Here is a 19,500-nt window from a genome sequence, read left to right on the forward strand (position 1 = left end):
ACTCGGAACAGCAAGATAAAAGCAACACATTAATGGCCAATAAAGGTATGATGGCACATTCAACAGAACAACAGTATCATTCTTTATTGGCTACTACAGCTTAAAAAATACAGAATAGTTTCCAACCATTCTATAGAAGGAGTACTACATTCGGGGGGGCAGCCTTTAGTCAATCCAATCAGCTCTACTCGAGGCAAAAAGAAGTCTTCTTGTCTAGCAGCAGCAAGGAAATTTGTATTCTTCATCTACTCTTTCTTGTTACACCATTTAGCCATCTTGTTATTAATGGGAGTCTTCATAAAGCGGCTGGATTTCATGTAGGCAGCAATCTTCTCTAGGGCCTGGAGGTGCAGAAAAAAAGTTTTTAGGAAAGGATGTGGGTGAAAGAATCCACCTCAGTAAGACAAAAGTTGAAGAAGCCTTAGGAAAACTGACACTGCTCTCAACTGGCACTGGTTTTGCTCATGCCAAAATGGCAAGTCTGCATTTTTTTTAAAAAAAATGTTCTTTTGTTCAACTTTTTTTTTAATGGTAGGTGATAAATGAAGGCCACAGGTTGTATCCTATGATAGTTCTAACTCAGAGACAACCCACTGAATTTAATAAGCCAAAGTCAGTCATGAGTACTAACTTCAGTGGGCCTAGTCTGGGTGGGAATAGCATTGGCTGCCACACAATTCTTCATGGTTGGTTGGCTTACCTTAGTGCCCATATTTAAAGTGTGTACACCCTGTGTGGTAATGTGTGTTTAATGTGCGTTTAATGCTGGATGTAGGCATCTTTGGGGGGCACTGTCATTTTGGACTCACAGCTGTCCGGGGCAGCTGTCTACCAGCTCCATTCGGTACACTAGCTGAGATCCTATCTGCCCATGGACTGTCTCATCATAGTGGTGCATGCTTTGGTTATCTCCTGCTTGGACTACTGCAATGCACTCTATGTGGGGCTACCTTTGAAGGTGACCCAGAAATTACAACTAATCCAGAATGTGGCAGCTAGACTGGTGACTGGGAGCGGCCACCAAGACTACGTAATACCGGTCCTGAAAGGCCTACATTGGCTCCCAGTACGTTTCTGAGCACAATTCAAAGTGTTGGTGCTGACCTTTAAAGCCCCAAACAGCCTCATTCCAGTATACCTGAAGGAGTCCCACTTCTTCAGGTATCATCATTCAGCCTGGACACTGAGATCCAGCACTGATGGCCTTCTGGCAGTTACCTCCCCGGAAGCAGCGGAGTTACTGGGAACCAGGCATGGGCCTTTTCAGTAGTGGTGCTCTCCCAGTGGAACACCCTCCCTTCAGATGTCAAGGAAATAAACAACTATCTGACTTTTCGAAGACATCAGAAGGCAGCCTTGTTTAGGAAAGTTTTTAATGTTTTAGTATGTTCCGATATGTGCTGTGAGCCACCCAGAGTGGCTGGGGAAACCCAGCCAGATGGGCGGGGTATAATTAACAACAATAATAATGATTACACACAATATAATCCCCATGTTGTCCCTGTGCTACATTGTTTGACAATCTAATGCACATTCTGCTGGGATGGTTATAACCAGCTTTGTGCCGAAAATGCACTTCTCAAGCACATTCTACATGTGTACATGTGTACACAGAGAGCTCTTTCTCAGGTCATCTCCTGCTGGGGCTGGCCTACTGATACTGTAGGTGCATGCCATTCTCCTTCAATGTGTTTATCTCATCTCTAAAGGAGATTGGCAAAATAGGAAGCAGAATATATTTGTCTCTTCTAGTTGAGGGGAGAAGAATAGAGAAATACATTGCACAGTAGTTTGAAGACAGTGTCACGAATTCCTCGCGGCGCTTTTAGCAGAATGCTCAGAGTCCCAGGTTCTTTAGTGCAGTATTGTTTAATGTGATCTAAATATATATACAAATATTTACAGAAGCAGTTCATACAGAGTACCTGCACCTTGAGGCAAACGAAGACTCTACACCACTCCACCACAGCACCACTGTTGAACAGGCTTTTCTTTTAAACAGGTGACAGCCAATCACATTACTGCTGAGTCATTCTGACCCAGCACTTCACAGAGTATTGCATCAGCCTGTTGCAAACTGAAGCCTGCAGACTTACTCAGCATCCTGCGAATCCCAACAGACAGGTTCAACCGTGTGTACAGACAACACCGATAGCAGCTGCCCCTTGACACAATGCTATGGTGCAAAGGTGTGTACAACCGCAAGCCGCTATGTACAAAAACACTGAGAAATGACCCCCTGTGCATTTCAAAAGCTACATGTGTAAAACAGCAGCAGCCAAAGTGTTCACCTACTGAGCTCAACATGACCCAGCTGTGTTGCTGTGCCAGTGCTAAGGAACTCCACTCACAAACAGTTTGACCAGAAAGCATCTGAATCTCTGGGCTAAGCCATCTGGTACAAAATAAGACACTCTGGGAGGCTTCTAGAGCAATCCATCACTTCATGAAGGAAGGAGCTCCCACTGTATCTGCAATATCACACGGGATGGGCAAGAACACAAACAAAACCTCCCCCTCTCTCATAGCCCACAAAGATGTCAGTCAAGACCCTTCAGCAGAGCCAATTAATTGCTAGCACCCACTGCCTTGCTCCCAGTCACATCTAGGAACATGTGAAATGATGGATGAATGGGACATTGCCACCATATCCCTCTGAAGCAAAGCACGTTTCAGTACCCTGGCCTTTATGTGCAAAAAAGGAAACAGACAAATGTTTCTTGCAAATTCCTGCTTGTGCCAACTTGGACAGTTGCTCTAGCCAGTTTGGAACTTTGTAGTCAATCAGTTTGTGGCTTCTTGCCAGAAGCTAATGAGCCAAGTCACAAGAATCAGGCAAAGACCTGCAAGCAAGCACGTTTTGGGAAGACAACACTAACCTCAAAACGGGAGACAAAATCCTGAAGGTTCTTGAACTGATCAAGGCACTTGGGTTCAAACATGCGGTTTTGGTCGAGGACATCATACATGAGGAAGTCAACAAAGGTGATCTGGAAAGAGACTCAAAGGTGAGACACCAAAGGGAGCAAGCCTGCCTTCAGATGCCTCTAGGTGGACATGCACATACCTTGTCCCCAGCAAACCACTTTCTGTCCCCTAGGAACTTTGAGAACAGTTTCAGCTTTCCTGGCAGTTGCTCCAAGTACCCAGGTTTTAGTTTCTCCTGCAAAACAAGCAAAGGGGAGGGGGAAGATTGGATCTGTGTTCTCAGCTAAAGTTCAGCATAACTCCCCTCCAGCTAACAACCTATGAATTTGATGTTGTTAGTGCAAGAATTATCAGAGAACAAGGCAGGCTGGCATCTTGCTTTCAAGGAGTAATATGGCAGGAAAACAAAAAGTTATTAAGCATGACCTAGAAGAGCCGCCTTATGGAGATTTTTTTCACTTTCCTCAAGCCAAACTCTTATCAATCGCCATAACACCAACAGGAGAAATTTAAACATTTACGCAGCAAACACTGTTGCTTTGTGTACCTTGGTGTTTCCTGCAGAAAATGCTTGTGAAGTGTGAATCCCACACAAATGCACGCACCTGCACACACGTCCCATCTCTAGCAAGGTTTCTAGAAATATGTTCTAGATCAGTGTTTCCCAAACTTGGGTCTCCAACTGTTGAAGACTACAATTGCCATCATCCCTGACCACTGGTGTCCTGTTAGCTAGGCAACATGGGAGTTGTAGTCCAAAAACAGTTCAAGATCTTGGAAGAGTCACATACTTCTGTCACTTTCATGCATTTGGTGAAAGAAACATTGCTCACTCTATACAGTGTGACTCACTCTCCTTTTGCGGACAGCCTATAACAGGGGCCAATCACCTTTTTGGAACAGTGGGCACATTTTGAATTTTGAGAGTGTGTTGGGGACACCAGTCACAAAATGGCTGCAATGGGGGCATGGCATAACACAAAATTAGAGGCAGCCACCAGCAACAAGCTTAAGCTTTCAATGGAAATCAGCTATCTCCTGCCGGTCCCAATTGTGGGATCACACAATATTGATTTTACACAGAGAGATACACTGAGGCTGTCTAATAACAACAAGGAGCACTACCCACTCTCAGGAGCACTCTCAGGACCGCAATACCTGAAGGACCACCTCTCCCCAACCCAGACCCTGATCATCATCTGAGGCCCTTCTTCTTGTGCCTCCTTGAGAGGTCCAGAGGGTAACAACGCAAGAATGGGCCTTTTCTGAAGTGGCTTCCTGTTTGTGGAATGCTCTCCCCAGGGAAGCTTGCCTGGCACCTTCATTATATATTTTTAGGCACCAGGTGAAAATGTTCCTCTTCAACCAGGCTATGATTCTACAGCTTTTTAAATGTGTATGTGGGAGGGGAGTTATTGTTTTGTTTTTGTGCTTTTATCCTGCATTTTTATCTTGTGCATCTCCCTATGATCTTCAGATGAAGAGTGGTATATAAATTTAATCAATAATAATAATTTCACAGAAATTGCTTAGAAAGTACCTGCACATTTTGCCCCATCTAGGAGGGCTAGAGACTTACATTTTTTTCCCCTAGAAAGCTCAGAGTCTGGGGCAGCACCAGTGAGAGCTTTTGCAAGCACTAGGCCTAGGGCATCTGCAGGCACTGAGGTGACAACCCCTGTCCTATATAAATCCCCACAATGCAACAGCAGCTGTGAACAACAGAGGCAGGTGAACTCACAAAATCAGGGTTGTACACGACCATCACGAGGCTCATGCGGAAATCCATCACCTGATTCTCCAGCATATCCACCCTGACAATCTCCTCCTCTGTTTCTCCACCTGGAGAAAACACACAACAATGAGAAATCCCAGACAGACAGAAAGAAGCCAATGCCAATCATCCAGCCCAGGTCCCCCAAAGAACTCAATTTTACTCACAGAGCTTATGTTTACGTGCAATGTACCGGAGAATGGCATTACTCTGCGTAAGCTTGGTCTTGCCATCAATTAGGTAAGGAAGCTGGAAAGTAAGCAAAGAATGATCAGCTTAAAGACAATTCAGCTTGAAACTTTGTGCTTCCACCATGAATGGCCCCCATTCACTCTACTCACACTCATTCCTCAACCACTGCTTCCCAACCCAAGGCCCTACAGAGGAGTACCACAAGGAAGAAAGGCACATTCCTCCACCAAATCTCCAGAACTTCTGGATAACCCAGGCACATTCCTCTTCCCACCTGTCATATGGTAGAATAAGACAGTGACCTACATTAGGGAAGTCCAGACCCAGCTTCTCCTTCTCATTGAACCATTGGCTCTTGTCATAGTCGGGGGCTGGAAGAGAGAGAGAGGATTTTCACTTCCTGCACATAAAATTTGCTCAGTCACTCTCCTTTGCACAGGCAAGGCAATCAACGTTTAAGAAATGCCATGCACGCATGCGCACGCACACACCATAAATTTGTAGCTAAGGTTGCAATCCCAAGGAAAGTGGTTAGGACAAAGTCCAGTGACAATTCAGCAAGATTTAATTCTGAGTTAGCTTGGTGAGAGCATTCTGAGGGATATTTTTCTACAGAGGCTGATAGATCTGGGCCTTGCTGAGTTATAGCAAGCCCTGTTCAAGTCAAGGGCACAAGTTTAGGCAAGCATTCTGAATTGCTTTCCCACACTTTACTTGTCCATCTCACTAGGATCCATTCAGAGGACTATCTCTGAAAGTTACATGGAGCAGTTCTCTGGCTTGGTTTTATATTTTCATTCTAGATCCTAAGAAACCGTGGGGACATTCTGAAGATTTCAAGAAATTGCTTTGCAAAATGAAGATGCAGTTAAGAGGAAAACAGCAAGTTCTGAGCTATGCGGATTATAAGACAAAGCCTCCATTGTGCTCAAGGCTTTTCTGGACAACCAGGGTTTATAAGCACAATCAGTTCTTGCTGTTGCACGTTTTCAAATGGAGACATCTGCCTCAAGATGGTGCTTCTGCACTCAAATGTCTAGTATTTTACAGTTAGGAAAACTTCTCCCTCCTCCTCCTTGAACATTCCCAATTAACACAAGGAATGTGACCTAAGTCATTCCAGGTTTTAAACGCTAATTTGAGCACTTTGAACTGGACCTGGAAACAAACTGGCTGCTGCTGCTGGCTTAAAAAGGGGTTATATGAGTTCTAAATAGAACTCAAATAAGTCAGTTACCTGGCTGGCACATTTTGAACCAGCTGTTAACTGTTAACTGTGTTACAACAGAGGGCAAACTCTAAACTTGGAGGCAGTGGCATCTGGCCACATCCTCAGCTTCTTTGTCGGAAATCAAGCAGATTCAAGAAGTGACTCTGGAAAGGGCCGTTGCCTTTTTCCCCCATTGTCCACTTCCCACCAGCTGTGCATAACCAAAATATCCCCCATCACCATCCACTAAGACAAGCAGGAAATGTGGACCAACTGAGTGGTGCATAGACTGCAGTCTAGTGCATGAGCGCATCTTAATTCTGAAACAAACACAAAGAGGGCATGTACCCCGAAGATTTGGGGTACCGAAATCATTTCTAAATATGTCCTTGGTGGTTGTATACTCCCATACTGTGCAAAGCTACTGTTGGAATATTCATCCATGCTTGACTTAAGGGAAGCTTGCAGAGAAAAAGCCACTTAAGAGGTATGTCCCTGCAGTTATGCTCTCCCTATGCTCTCTGTCACTCTCTCATGTGCAAACACACACAAATGCAGGGGATTAAGCTAAAGACCCCAGAGTGAGCTAGCCATATAGCACTCAAGATAAAATCTACTTTCACAATCACCCTGAAAAGCTCATTGTGACGGTTTAGTAACAGCAGCCTCTAATACACCTTTGCATTCATGGTATGTGCCTCCATTCTACGCACCAAGATGATTCAAATGTTGTGGCAATAAGTGGGAATTTGAATCATTTAGTTTCCTGTTGCTTATTAGGGCAAGTACAGACCGCAGAAACCAAACTTAGATATCCACACTTGGGTGTGGGAGAGCCAAGATTTAGTTAGATTCATTCTGCCCCTTTTTAAATCTTGAACAGAGTCACCACACTCACAGTTCTAGGAATATTCCTCCAAACAACATCTGGTAGCCATTTAGAATTATATGGTGGTGTGTAATGCGACATATATAAACATTATGTAACAATTACATAACAATAAGCAAACTGATATATTAAATATTATCTTTCCCTTCAACAGTTGCATGAGTGTTACAAGCCCTTCATCAACACACACACAGAGCCTTCCAGCAACTTGACAAACCTTCAGATTGTAGTACGCAAGTTTAACGTAGTTGCAAAAATGCGACTTTCGGCATTTCAAATAACTGGCTGACATAAGCACAAGCGAAACACTTTCCCTACCAACTCTTGTTCAGAATGCCCAAAGGCAAAGGAAACTATTAATAAAGCAGCAACTTTTTTAAAGTGTTTAGTACTCTGATTAAGAGGAGGTCGGTCCATTCTAAGTTTACCAATACGCACCTTCTCCACAGCTGTAAAACTTATCTTCAAAGGGGGTGTCTGTGTACGCTAGTAGCAAGCGGATGCTGTGGGCAAGCTGGAAAAAAGGAAAGAACAATAAAAAGAAATCGCAGCAGCAGTCAGCATCTAAGATGGAGGAGGAGAGGGCAGAGGGTGAAGAAAGAGCTGTGCGTGAAGGAGGGGGGCTTTCCTCATCCCCTGGGCCCCCTGGAAAACTCAACAAACCTGCTATACCTGGAAATGGGAATAGGGAATGCAGCTGAAGGGGACACAGCTGTGGGCATCCCAGCAAGTACCATCTGCCTTAGGCCTAACCATAAAAAGCAAGTCTAGAGGGAGACTTGAAGTCCTCTGCTTCCAGGAACTCTTCTCCTGGTGAGGCATTTGGGGGTGAACTGAGAGTTTGACCCTGAGTGAGAACCGAGAGGCTGTGTCAGAAGGGAAATGAATGTAATTTGTACTAGTGGACCCCTAGATGCCTGTGGGAAACCTGCAAGCGGGATGTGAGCTCCTGGGCCCTCTCCACCCCCAGCCCACCCGTGATTTTCTGCAACTGTTATTCAGCAGCATTCCTCCCTCGTGGCTAATCGCTATCAATGGCCCAACACTTTCCACGTGCACAGGGCTGTAGAGTCCTAACAGCCCAACACGCAGGCAAGGTAGGCGTAGACGAAGCAGAGCTCCGCAGGTGGGAACCGCTCATCCAACGAGCCTCCGCCGCGGACGCCCCGTCGAGCTCCGTTCGCGCAAAAAACGAGGCGAGGCGAAGGCCCGTGGGGGGGGGGGGCACCTCAAACAGTCTCGCAGGACCGGTCGGCCTTTTGCAGGAGGCAGCAGACACGTGGAGCAGCCAAACAAAAGGCCTCCGCCGAGCTCCGTCTGCCTTTCCCCAGCCGCTGCCCTGGGAGATCAGCTGGGGGCCTCCAGGGCAGCGCCTCGACGGCAGCTCAGCTTCCCAAGGCCTGGGGGCGGGACGGTCCTCTGGGGAACTTCTCCCTCCTCGCCTTAGAAGCCACGGTACCAAGAGCGCACCCGAAGGCCCCCCGCGGTTGAGAGGGCGTAAGCAGCGGCTGCTCCGGCGCCCCTGGACGGCGCCGATTTACGCAGGGGCGACCCACGGGCGCGGCTCCCCCCCCCCCGCGGGAGCAACGAGAGCCTGGAAAGGCTCTGCAAAGCAGACTCAGCAGGCGGAGGGGGGAGACCTCTTCCTCACTTTCTGCACAAGGAACTCACCCCTCGGATGTCCCAGTAGCCCAAAATCATCGTCATGTTGCCTGTCGAGTTCTCTTTCTCTCAGCCTCACTGCCAGCAGCCACCTTGGAGGAGGGACTCAAGAAACAGCCGCCGAGGCGCGTCGAGTTCAGCTCTTTAAAGGGCCAGAGCCGATTAATCTTATTTTTAATTAGGTGGGCGGGGCGTGGAAGCAACGTTTGGGGAACGGCTTTTTATTACAGAGTTTGTGAAAACTCCAAATACACACAATCCTAAAACTGGCTTGATTGCACATTAAACCTGCCCCGGAGAACAGCACTTTCCCATTGGGGTCAGTCCCAATTAGCACCGAAAAAGGACTGGGGTGCGAAAGTGCTTTCTTCTAACCCGATGTTATTGTGGCGTCGTGTTTTTTACGTCCTACACCACCTTCCTATACTTTTCATGTTAAGTTTTGTGAAACTTTATTTAATAAAGTTGCAATGTGATCTTTCTGTTGCGAGGAAAGGGCGTTTAAAAACAAAACAAAAGACGGTCAAGTGAGAAGCATTCGTGAAGCTTTTGGAAATTTCTTAACCACTCAGCCCTGTCCATGTCTGCTGAGAAGTAAATCCCACTGAGTTCAATCCCCAGTAACAACTTCGGCTGCAGCCTAATGCCCACTTACTTATGACTTAATTGGGCATAAGACTACAGTCCAAGTTGATACAGGCATCTCCTGGGAGAGAGAAGCTGGAGAGCAGCCAGACGCTGCAGGCTGGAGTCAGGTTTTGGAGAGAGGACTTTGAACATTCTTACAAGTCTGAAAAAGTGCCTCAGGGAATTAACCCCTCAAGCGGCTTTTTTCTCTGCAATACAGTATTAGACAGAGGGCCTTCTTGGTAGTGGCGCCCACCTTGTGGAACGCCCTTTCATCAGATGTCAAAGAAATAAGCAACAATCTGACTTTTAGAAGTCATCTGAAAGCAGCCCTGTTTAGGGAAGTTTTTAGTGTTTGATCTTTTATCGTGTTTTTAATATTCTGTTGGGAGCTGCCCAGAGTGGCTGGGGAAACCCAGCCAGATGTGCAGGGTATAAATTATTTGATTATTAATTGAAAGCTATTGTCTATTCCAACAATTCTCTCTCTCTCTCTCACACACACACACACACTGCAGTGTCTCATCTCTTCTACTACACACCTTTATTGAAAAGTTAACTGTTGAAAGATTACGCAAAGAACTAAAAAAAAACCCTACTTAGGCAGGCTTTTTATTATTATTATTTAAATAAATTTTATTGGTATTTTCCACACAACAACAGCACAAAAGATATCAAAAAATAACAATACACAACACACAAAAATCAACATTCGAAAACTAAAAAACAACAAAAAGACAAAAAAACCAAATCCATATCTTACAAGTTAATATTATAAACACCAAAACAACAACATCAAGACATTGACTTCCACCAATCCCACAGCACCTCCTTTATCTCTCATTTTGCCTTCCTGTTTTCTTTATCATCTCTATCCTAACGTCTAGATATAAATCCTTCTTTCATATCCTTTCACTTCACAAGGTTACTCCAGACTCAGCCAGATTTATGCCCTCAAACCTTGACTTTTGAGGTATTCATTTAGGCACTCCTATTCTTTTTTTTTTTTACTTCACTTTTTGGTTTTTGTCTCATTATGTCTGTCAATTTGGCTAATTCTAAGTATTCTGAGATACTTAGGCATGATTTTATGGATCATGTAGAAAGGCCTTAATTGGGAGGAAAGGCAGGCTAGCAATTCCCAATCATACAAACGAAACCTGTGGCTTTATACCACCATGTGTCCTGCCAGTATATCTGGCTGACAGGCATTGGCACAAGGGCATCAGTTGCACTGGGCAATGTTGCAAGGGACGACAATTCCTCCTCCTCCTCCTCCTCCCCCCTCTCCCACAGTCAGGTTGTTTTGTGCCCTGTGAGCTCTTGGAATAAGAAGCCAGGACTTGTTTCAGTATGCTTTTCTTTTTTTATCACAAAGACAACATTAATTAAGAGTCACAATGACAACATTAACACAACATAACATACATGTTTAAAGGCACGAAGGGATAGTGAATCATTCAGAGGCCGTCCCTGATGCCAACACTCATCTACAGAAGCTTTCATGTCCACATTCTCCTCTTCTATTTTTTATCGCCCCACTTGGCATTTTTCAAGAAGATGGGAGTCTTCAGGTAACGGCCAGATTTCATGTAGGCAGAAATCTTCTCCAGAGCCTGCAAGAGAGAGTCATTAAACAGCAACAGCATCACACATAGCAAGAATCTAAACCCAACTCTGGAGGAAACCTGAAAACAGTTGTCTAGGACCCAAAATGCTTTCCACTCGGGACATGCTTGCACTCTTCTTATGTGTTTCTGCCTGGCTATAATGTGTTCCTGAACTCTGAGAATGCCTCTCATTTCCTTAGATGGAATATAGAGTTGAGTGTCAGAGCGCATGTAGAAATGAGCCTATGGTAAAAAAATAAAACTTACAGGAATTGCTCAGCTGCTTTTGCCTCTGGCCCTGCCCACCACTGACAGTGGCCTCCAGAAGCTTCCTCAGAACAGAATGTGGGCCTTGGCTGAAAAAGGATCCCTACGCCTGGTATATAGCAACAGCAGATAGCTTGAAAAATATGACAGAGTTTCTCTGTGGATTCTGCCACACACACAGCCCAGCAAATACTTTCTCATCTGGAGAAGCAGATTTTTGTTGTTGTGCAATTTTGCCAGTCTCTCATAGCATGTATGTCATCTACACAATGTGTGTGTGTAGTAGATGTGTGAAGGGGGTGAGGCAGGAGAAGCACCTTTCTGCAGGAAAACCCTACAGAAACACACACCCCCCCCCCCAGTGTTAGCATATACACAGTGTCTCTACCCCCACCCTTTAAAAAGAGTATTTAATATCCATAAGGGAGGGGGTAAAGGTAAAGGTAAAGGTACCCCTGCCCGAACGGGCCAGTCTTGACAGACTCTGGGGTTTGTGCGCCCATCTCACATCTATTGGCCGGGGGCCAGCGCTGTCCGGAGACACTTCCGGGTCACGTGGCCAGCGTGACATCACTGCTCTGGTGAGCCAGAGCCGCACACGGAAACGCCGTTTACCTTCCCGCTGGTAAGCGGTACCTATTTATCTACTTGCCCCCGGGGGTGCTTTCGAACTGCTAGGTTGGCAGGCGCTGGGACCGAGCAGCAGGAGCGCACCCCGCCGCGGGGATTCGAACCGCCGACCTTTCGATCGGCAAGCCCTAGGCGCTGAGGCTTTAGCCCACAGCGCCACCCGCTGTGGGTGCACATGTGTAAATCTGTGGAGGCTGGTACCAAGTGGAACTGCTCAGAAAGGATGAAAGGAGACCAACATTAGGTAGATCCAGAGCCAATGGCAAGCAGAGCCATAGAAGTCATAGAATCATAAACTTGGAATGGATCCTAAGGGATCCCGGTCAACCGGTTCTGGTTTTGTAGCCATTATTCTCCCTGCTGAATTCTACAAAGGCAGCACTGAGACTAAGGCCATATTCACACTGTACATTCAAAGTGCTATGATGCCCCTTAAAGAGTCATGACATCCCCCAAAGAAATCTGGGAGCGGTAGTCCATTAAGTGTAGTCCATTCAGTGTAACCCTGTGGACTGGTTGTGAATAAGGATGTATAAAGAAAGGGACAGATTAAGGGAAACTGCCAATATTCAGTTGGTTGGTGGATCACATTTCTTCTGCTATGGATAAAAGAACAATTCCTACTGGAGATCCATGCATACAACACAGTAAATCTCACCTCAAAGCGGTCAAGGAAATCCTTCAGATTTGGGAACTCATCAAAGTACTTTGGCTCAAACATCCAGAGCCGTTCCAATACATCATATGCAAGGAAATCTACATAGGTGATCTAGGAAATCAAAAGAGGAAGACATTTTAAATGGATCCATAAAACTAGAGAGACATCTTTGTTTCTATGGAATTAGGCATAGCCCTTGTACCTTCTTTCCTGTAAACCACTTCCTGTCCCCCAAAAACTGGGAGAGCAGCTGCAGTTCCCCGGGTAACTGCTCCAGGTACTCAGGCTTCACTTTTTCCTGCAACCAGAAGTTCTTGAATTATTACATACACAGATTCATTTCCAGCTCAACTCTTGTGAAACCTTGAACTACTGACTCCCCAGTTATAGGACTCTCTTTCTCTCTCTAACTCTAAAGATCTTTTGTTCCTCTGATAGCCCTCAAAGAGCAGAAAGAAAGTATTTGTTAAGTCTTACATAAGTGCTATTTTTCAACCCACTCACTCCATATTGATCCCCAAATCATTCTCGTCATTGGCTGGATTGCCAACTTGGAAGGAGGATTCAAACCACCAGACTCACAAAATCTGGACTGTAGCAAAGTCTTGCAAAGGTCATTCTGACATCCATGAGCTGGTTTTCAAGCATATCCATCCTGATGATTTCTTCTTCACTCTCACCCCCTGTAGAAACACAACATACACAGAAGGTAAGAGTGCACCTCTGACCAACTATTTGACAAGAATATTATCAATCAGTTAATCAGTTAATCTTAAAATGGCATCCAAAGAAACACTAGTGCCAAAAAGACTCACATATCTTGTGCTTGCGTGCAATGTATCTTATGATGGCATTGCTTTGTGTGATCTTCATCTCACCATCAATTAGGTAAGGGAGCTAAGGAAAGGATAGGAAAGGTTAATGGTGCCAGTGCAGAAGACCCAGAACATTTCATCGCCCCATCATCCTTGCTGGACAACTTCCCATTTACATAGGATGAACAATGCCAGCAGAAAGGATGTCTAAACTGAAATGGCTTCAGGAGAAAACACACCGTTGGGTGTTAGTTTTTGCATCACAGCTCTAGTATAATTATTTAGGGCTACTCAAGGATTGACGTGGCAATTTTGCACAGAATTTGCCACCACCAGTTGGGAAACACTGTACTTGAGAGTTGTGTGTGAGAGTTTAGTTGCAGAATATACAGGGCCTGGCTTCTCCCCCAGGCACACTTGAAAGGCCTTCTGGCCTCTGGCTTCCTGGCAGCTTTTGCTCCAGCAAGAAGCCAGGAACGCACTGAAGATCTCAACCTCCAGCCAGTCCACTGCTTTAGATTCTGCCCACACACCGTCTTCATTTTCCACTGAGCTGCGACCTGTACTTGAAGCAGCAGTGCAGCAAGCCAGATGAGAAAGAGCCCAGGACTCTGGCCTGATTGCTCTCACTCATCTCAAAGAGGGAGCAGCAGGAGAATGACCCCACCATCCCCATCAATGCACAACGACATGTTGCTGGGTTTTTTCCACAGTTGCTACATACATTTGGGAAGTCCAAGCCCAGCGTCTCCTTCGCATTAGTCCACTGACTTTTGTCAAAATCAGGAGCTGTAAATACAGGTATGAAAAGTAAGTCCATGGTAAGTCAGCTCTCACTTCTATACCAGTCAGGCTTATTTTCCCCTTCATTTTCAGCTTCTCTTGTTTTTGGCTCCATTCCTAAGGGGGTTATCAGGCATGAATCCTAGCAATCTCATGCTGGGAGCCATAGTCCAACACAACCAGAGTGCCAGATTGGGGAAGGTCATTCTAGCTGTAGAAACATATTGGCCACTGTCCAAAGTACAACCCATACTTTTAAAGAGGCAATTGCATCTAGAAGTAGACACAACAAGAGATTGTCTGTTCCATTTCACCTTCCATCACTAAACATTTTACATGGCCTACGTGAAACACACACACAAACCCTAAAATCACTGAAGTCCACCAAGCTATTTGGCATGTATGAAAGCCAGAAGGCATACTCAGAAACACTAAGCCACTGTTAAGTGATCTTCAGTGTGCATATTTACATGAGAACGTAACCACCTTTTTGGCCAGATGAAGGTCTGACCAGATTGAGCAGGAGGCTTACACTAAGTGGCCACCAGAACTTGCAGGCTGCTGTCTAACCTTTGGTCCACCACTGAAGATCAGAGGCAGCAGCTGGGCTGGGATTTAATCCTACTCTTTCTTGAAAGTCACATAAAAAGCACAAGTTACCATACTTCTTTTAAAAAGCTCCATCTATTTCCAAATGTTCTTGGATATATTTTTTCTCTGCTTTCCACAGTTAGATAATTCAAAGACACTAAGCAAAAAACCAAAGCAACTGACAATAATCCTAACTGCTGAAGGGATTCATTGTTGGTCAAGAGATAAGCACATGGTTTCTGTACTATGAGCAAGGTCAGTGATAAGTAGCAAAGGTTCAATGAGGTTCTCTGTATCAAGGCGGCAGTAGGTGGAACAGGATATGAGGGCACTTTCAGCCCTTCCTCACAATCCTCTGTTTTGGAGGGGGGGAGCCACAATGGCAACTATTTCCCCTCTTGTCACTGCTTCAGGTGGAAAGTGTGTTTTAGAAGAAACATCATAGCTGAGCAATCTGATGTAAGAAGTTATGAGGCTAGCTTCAGAACTCCAGATTTCACGCAAGAAGCACATCAGAATGTTCAGCCATATCAAAAACTTGTTTTGGCGACTTCTTTTTAAAAAACCAATTACCATAGCTCTTCCACATACATCTGTGGTGGTTAACATCTGCCCCACAATCCAGATTAGGCCCAGCAAAGGTCCCAAATTGGCCCATGAAGCCATTTCTTCCAATCACACTTGCCCTACTCTTGGCATTCTATGTGACACTAGATGTTGGGCAGGTAAGTATGTGGTTGTAAAGAAACAATTGGGACTTTGAAGTGTGCTCCTCAGCTGATTGGCACTGACACCAAGCCCTGCTGGGATTAGGCACCTACCAGGATGGGGTCATGATTGTGGAAGTGGCCTTTGAGAGAATGTCTGAACCTGACCCACAGGCTGGATTCAGCTCCCCACCCCTAAAACACATACAGTGGAACCTCTAGCTAAGTACCACTCTGGGCACATAACTTTTGGGTTACGAACTCGGAAAACCCAGAAGTGTATACTTTCGGATTTCGCTGCGTGCGCAGAAGCGGCGCCTCTGCCTATGGACTTTTTGGGTTGCAGACGGACCCCCGGAACAAATTTAATTCGTATCCGGAGGGTCCACTGTATTTAAGTGTCAGGTTAGCACTTCTCTCACACAAAGACATGAAACACTGGCAGTTTTACTAGTTGAGGTTTATCAGCAATAACAGGCTTCCAGCAATCCTTCCCAAGGCCAGATATAAGCCAGGCCTGCCCCCGCTTCCTGCTGGCCTTGCTTTGTTCTAATCGCTTGCTCCGCCTCCTACTTCTTGGAAATTCAGGTGCAGCCAATTCTCCTCTAGAGCTGAATCCAATTGCCTCCTACCACCTGCGTCCTGCTGCTTCATCTCTGTGCTGCTGGGAAACCTTACAGGCAGCCTTCCAGAGAAGGCTTATCTCACTTTTGTTGTGCGAAAGAATCAAGTTTCTCATTTCCTCTGCCTCTTCCTCCCCCTCTGCAGATTCCTCTTTGCCGACCATGTCTCTGACATCAAGCAATCAATGGGGAAAAGGAACATTTTAAGTAACAGCTCACCCATGCCTTTAAGACAGGCAATTCCCATGTTTAAAAAACCTTAGAAGCAACAGTGAACATATATGTCAATTAACAGCTACAAAGCTTAAACACATCTAATGTTTAATCAATGGGACTGCAAAACTGCCTTACCAAGACAGGAAACCAAATGTCATTTTGCTTCCAGCAGTGACTAGCCAAATGGCTCTGAGAAGGTCACACGCAGGGCAGGAAGAAGGTAGCTATAGCTTCCTGCTTGTTTGTTTCTAGACTTTGATAATACAGCTAGAAACTCCTCTGGAGTCAGCTCCTTACCATCTCCAAACGCATACTGCTTGTCCTCATATGGGGTACCTGTGTATTCCAGAAGGAGTCGGATCGCACCAGCAAGCTGCAGGAAGAATAGTGGAAGAATAATCACCATTAGTAGAAAAGCCAGCAAACTACATCTGCTCCAGACTAGCAATGGCCCAAGGCAAAGGATATTTGCATGCTTCTGAAATTTCACAGATGAAGATAGCAGATGCTTGCAGCTGAAGGTTCCTGTCCAATAGCACCCTGGCATTACTGAACCCCCTGTTTCATGTCAGTGGATGTGATCAGACATGACAGGAAACCACTGTTTTTGGTGACAGAAATGAGCCTACTGTCAAGGTTTGGGGGCTGGGTATACTTTTTCAAGCATAGGAACAAGATCAAAAGCTTTCTTTTCTTGTTTTGATTAACTGCAGCTTGTCACCCAAGGTTTAAAAACTGTGGCCTTGAGCTGGTTATTTGTCTCCTGGCGCAGTCAGGGCCGGATTTAGATTTGATGAGGCCCTAAGCTACTGAAGGTAATGGGGCCCTTTATATGTCCAGCTGTCCTTTGTCAACAACAAATTGTTGCTGTTTTTTGTGTTGAAGATATGCTATATGGTAATTTATGGACCTAATAGGTATCTAAAGCCATTTGCACAGGTTGCTATGCAACCAGTCCATGCAGAATGTGTTGTTGTTGTTTAATCATTTAGTCGTGTTCGACTCTTCATGACTCCATGGACCAGAGCACGCCAGGCACTCCAGTCTTCCACTGCCTCCCGCAGTTTGGTCAAACTCATGTTAGTAGCATGCAGAATGTAGGCATCCTATATACAGAAATGAACAAACCAGTGATATTTTAGGGAGCAGGCTAGCAGGCAGAGCCCATTACCTACATCACAGGAGCCTACACAACATAAAACACTGTTACTGTATGTAGGCTTTATTTTATTTGTTTTTTATATTATATTTTGGAAATGTACATCCTGATTTTGTCCCCTTTACATTTTTTGGGGGCCCCCATTTTGGAAATGGACATCCAGTTTTTTTGGGGGGAGGGGCAAGAGAGTGGGGTCCTAAGCTATAGCTTGTTTCGCTTATATGTAAATCCGGCACTGAGTGAGGTGTAAGGCGAATAAAGGAAGGGGGCTCTGTGCTCTACAAATGGGTAGAGCCCCTCCGTCATCTCCCATATACAGTGGTACCACGGGTTAAGTACTTGATTCATTCCGGAGGTCCGTTCTTAACCTGAAACTGTTCTTAACCTGAAGGACCACTTTAGCTAATGGGACCTCCTGCTGCCGCTACACCGCCAGAGCCCGATTTCTGGTGCAACTTTCTGAAGCAAAGTTCTTAACCTGAAGCACTATTTCTAGGTTAGCGGAGTGTGTAACCTGAAGCGTATGTAACCTGAAGCGTATGTAACCTGAGGTACCACTGTAGTTAGAAGCAGACACCTGGAGCATCCCTGCGTGCTCCCTCTGCCTTCCCCAGCCGCTGCCCCGAGGGATCCGCTGGGGATCTCCAGCAAAGCGACTCGACGGCAGCGCGCTTCCTCGGCGCGACCAGCCGGGACCCGGGCTCCTTCCAGGAAAGGTCCCCGAGGGACTTCTTCCTCCTCGCCTTAGAAACCACTCGTCCTCGAGGGCACACAATGGCCCAGGTTTCTCCAACCAGGGCTTAAACATCGGCTGGCTCTGGGCCCGCGGCCCCTGGACGGCGCCGACTCCCCCGGTGGGAACAGCGAGCGCCTCGGAAGGCTCTGCAAAGCGAGGCAGGAACCCGACTCAGCAGGCGGACGGGACGGGGCGGGGCGCCTCTTCGGCTCTCCCTCCCTTTCCGCGCAAGGAACTCACCCCTCGGATATCCCAGTAGCCCAAAATCATCGTCATGCTGCTCGCTGTCCTCTCCTCTCCCGTCGAGCTCCCTTTCTCGCAGCCTCACTGCCAGCAGCCACCTCGGAGGAGGGAGGGAGGGAGCAGCGGCGGCGTCGAGTCCAGCCTTTTAAAGGGCCGGAGCCCTTTATTTAGTGTTATTTTTAATGAGGTGGCAGACATGGAAGCAATGTTTTGGGGGTGGCTTTTATTACAGTTTATAAAACCTGCAAATACGCATAATCCTAAAAGTGGCTTTATTATTGCACATAAGCCCGCAAACTCATATTAAACCTGCTCCAGAGAACAGCTCTTCCCATTGCAGGTCCCCCCCACCCCCAGCCAATAGAACAAATTTTGAAGAGTGCTTCAAAATTTGCTCTCAACTCAGACTGGGAAGAGTGTTTTGATTTTAAACCCATGATATTGTACTGTGATATTTTTATGTCATTCACCACCATGTTATTTTTTTAAATGAAAGTGTGGCCTGTAAATATTTAATAAAGTTCCAATATGACATGTTGGGAGGCGGGGGTGGTATTTATTTATTTATTTATGGTCAAATGAGATGCGTGGGTTAGACCTTGGGAAGTTTATTAACTGCTCAAACCTGTACATGTCTCATCACTGGGGGCACTGTTACACAGTGGTTTCGCTCCTTCCTCCTGGGCCGTGTTCAGAAAGTGGGGGGGGGGTGAGTTTTCAGACCCCTGGGCTCTCACTTGTGGGGTGCCCTCCTCTCCCCCATGCTTTTTAACATCTATATGAAGCCTCTGGGAGAGATCATCCCAGCTTTGGACTGGGTGTCCATCAATATGCAGATGATACCCAGCTCTACCTCTCTTTCAAATCAGAACCAGTGAAGGCGGTGAAGGCCCTGTGTGAGTGCCTGGAGGCGGTTGGAGGATGGATGGCGGCTAATGGATTGAGGTTGAATCCTGACAAGACAGAAGTACTGTTTTGGGGGGACAGGGGGCGGGCTGGTGTGGAGGACTCCCTGGTCCTGAATGGGGTAAATGTGCCCCTGAAGGACCAGGTGCGCAGCCTGGGAGTCATTTTGGACTCACAGCTGTCCATGGAGGCGCAGGTTAATTCTGTATCCAGGGCAGCTGTCTACCAACTCCACCTGGTACGCAGGCTGAGACCCTACTTGCCCGTGGACTGT

At 46.1% G+C, this 19,500-nt stretch overlaps 2 protein-coding genes across 2 annotated transcripts; both read right to left on the minus strand.

The window, feature by feature from the left end:
• Window positions 1-58: 58 nt before the first annotated feature.
• LOC309535426 (glutathione S-transferase Mu 1-like) lies at window positions 59-8,827 on the minus strand. Its single transcript, XM_082228483.1, has 8 exons — window positions 8,665-8,827; window positions 7,432-7,507; window positions 5,201-5,265; window positions 4,870-4,951; window positions 4,670-4,770; window positions 3,068-3,163; window positions 2,880-2,990; window positions 59-341 (listed from the first exon to the last, which is right to left on the minus strand). Exons 1-8 carry the CDS (start codon window positions 8,698-8,700, stop codon window positions 246-248), a joined length of 663 nt encoding a protein of 220 aa, XP_082084609.1. The 5' UTR covers window positions 8,701-8,827; the 3' UTR covers window positions 59-245.
• Window positions 8,828-10,625: 1,798 nt separating this feature from the next.
• Window positions 10,626-18,475, minus strand: LOC309535428 (glutathione S-transferase Mu 1-like). The gene is made up of 8 exons (XM_082228485.1): window positions 18,318-18,475; window positions 16,480-16,555; window positions 13,987-14,051; window positions 13,263-13,344; window positions 13,030-13,130; window positions 12,650-12,745; window positions 12,448-12,558; window positions 10,626-10,898 (listed from the first exon to the last, which is right to left on the minus strand). The coding sequence occupies exons 1-8, from the start codon at window positions 18,351-18,353 to the stop codon at window positions 10,806-10,808; spliced, it is 660 nt and encodes a 219-aa protein (XP_082084611.1). The 5' UTR covers window positions 18,354-18,475; the 3' UTR covers window positions 10,626-10,805.
• Window positions 18,476-19,500: the final 1,025 nt, after the last annotated feature.

Source organism: Podarcis vaucheri (genome assembly GCF_965113315.1).
Source record: "Podarcis vaucheri genome assembly, chromosome: 6".
In the NCBI taxonomy this organism is placed as follows: domain Eukaryota; kingdom Metazoa; phylum Chordata; class Lepidosauria; order Squamata; family Lacertidae; genus Podarcis; species Podarcis vaucheri.

Bases quoted from the DNA above. Each gene is read 5' to 3' on its own strand.
- LOC309535426 (XM_082228483.1), bottom strand. From the start codon at position 8,700: ATGACGATGATTTTGGGCTACTGGGACATCCGAGGG. The intron at 3,164-4,669 runs GTGAGTTCACCT...CTTGTTTTGCAG, and splicing joins TCGTGTACAACCCTGATTTT to GAGAAACTAAAACCTGGGTA. The intron at 2,991-3,067 runs GTATGTGCATGT...GTCTCTTTCCAG, and splicing joins AGTGGTTTGCTGGGGACAAG to ATCACCTTTGTTGACTTCCT.
- LOC309535428 (XM_082228485.1), bottom strand. From the start codon at position 18,353: ATGACGATGATTTTGGGCTACTGGGATATCCGAGGG. The intron at 13,345-13,986 runs GTATGTAGCAAC...TCCTTTCCTTAG, and splicing joins TGGGCTTGGACTTCCCAAAT to CTCCCTTACCTAATTGATGG. The intron at 13,131-13,262 runs GTGAGTCTTTTT...GTGTTTCTACAG, and splicing joins TGCACGCAAGCACAAGATAT to GGGGTGAGAGTGAAGAAGAA.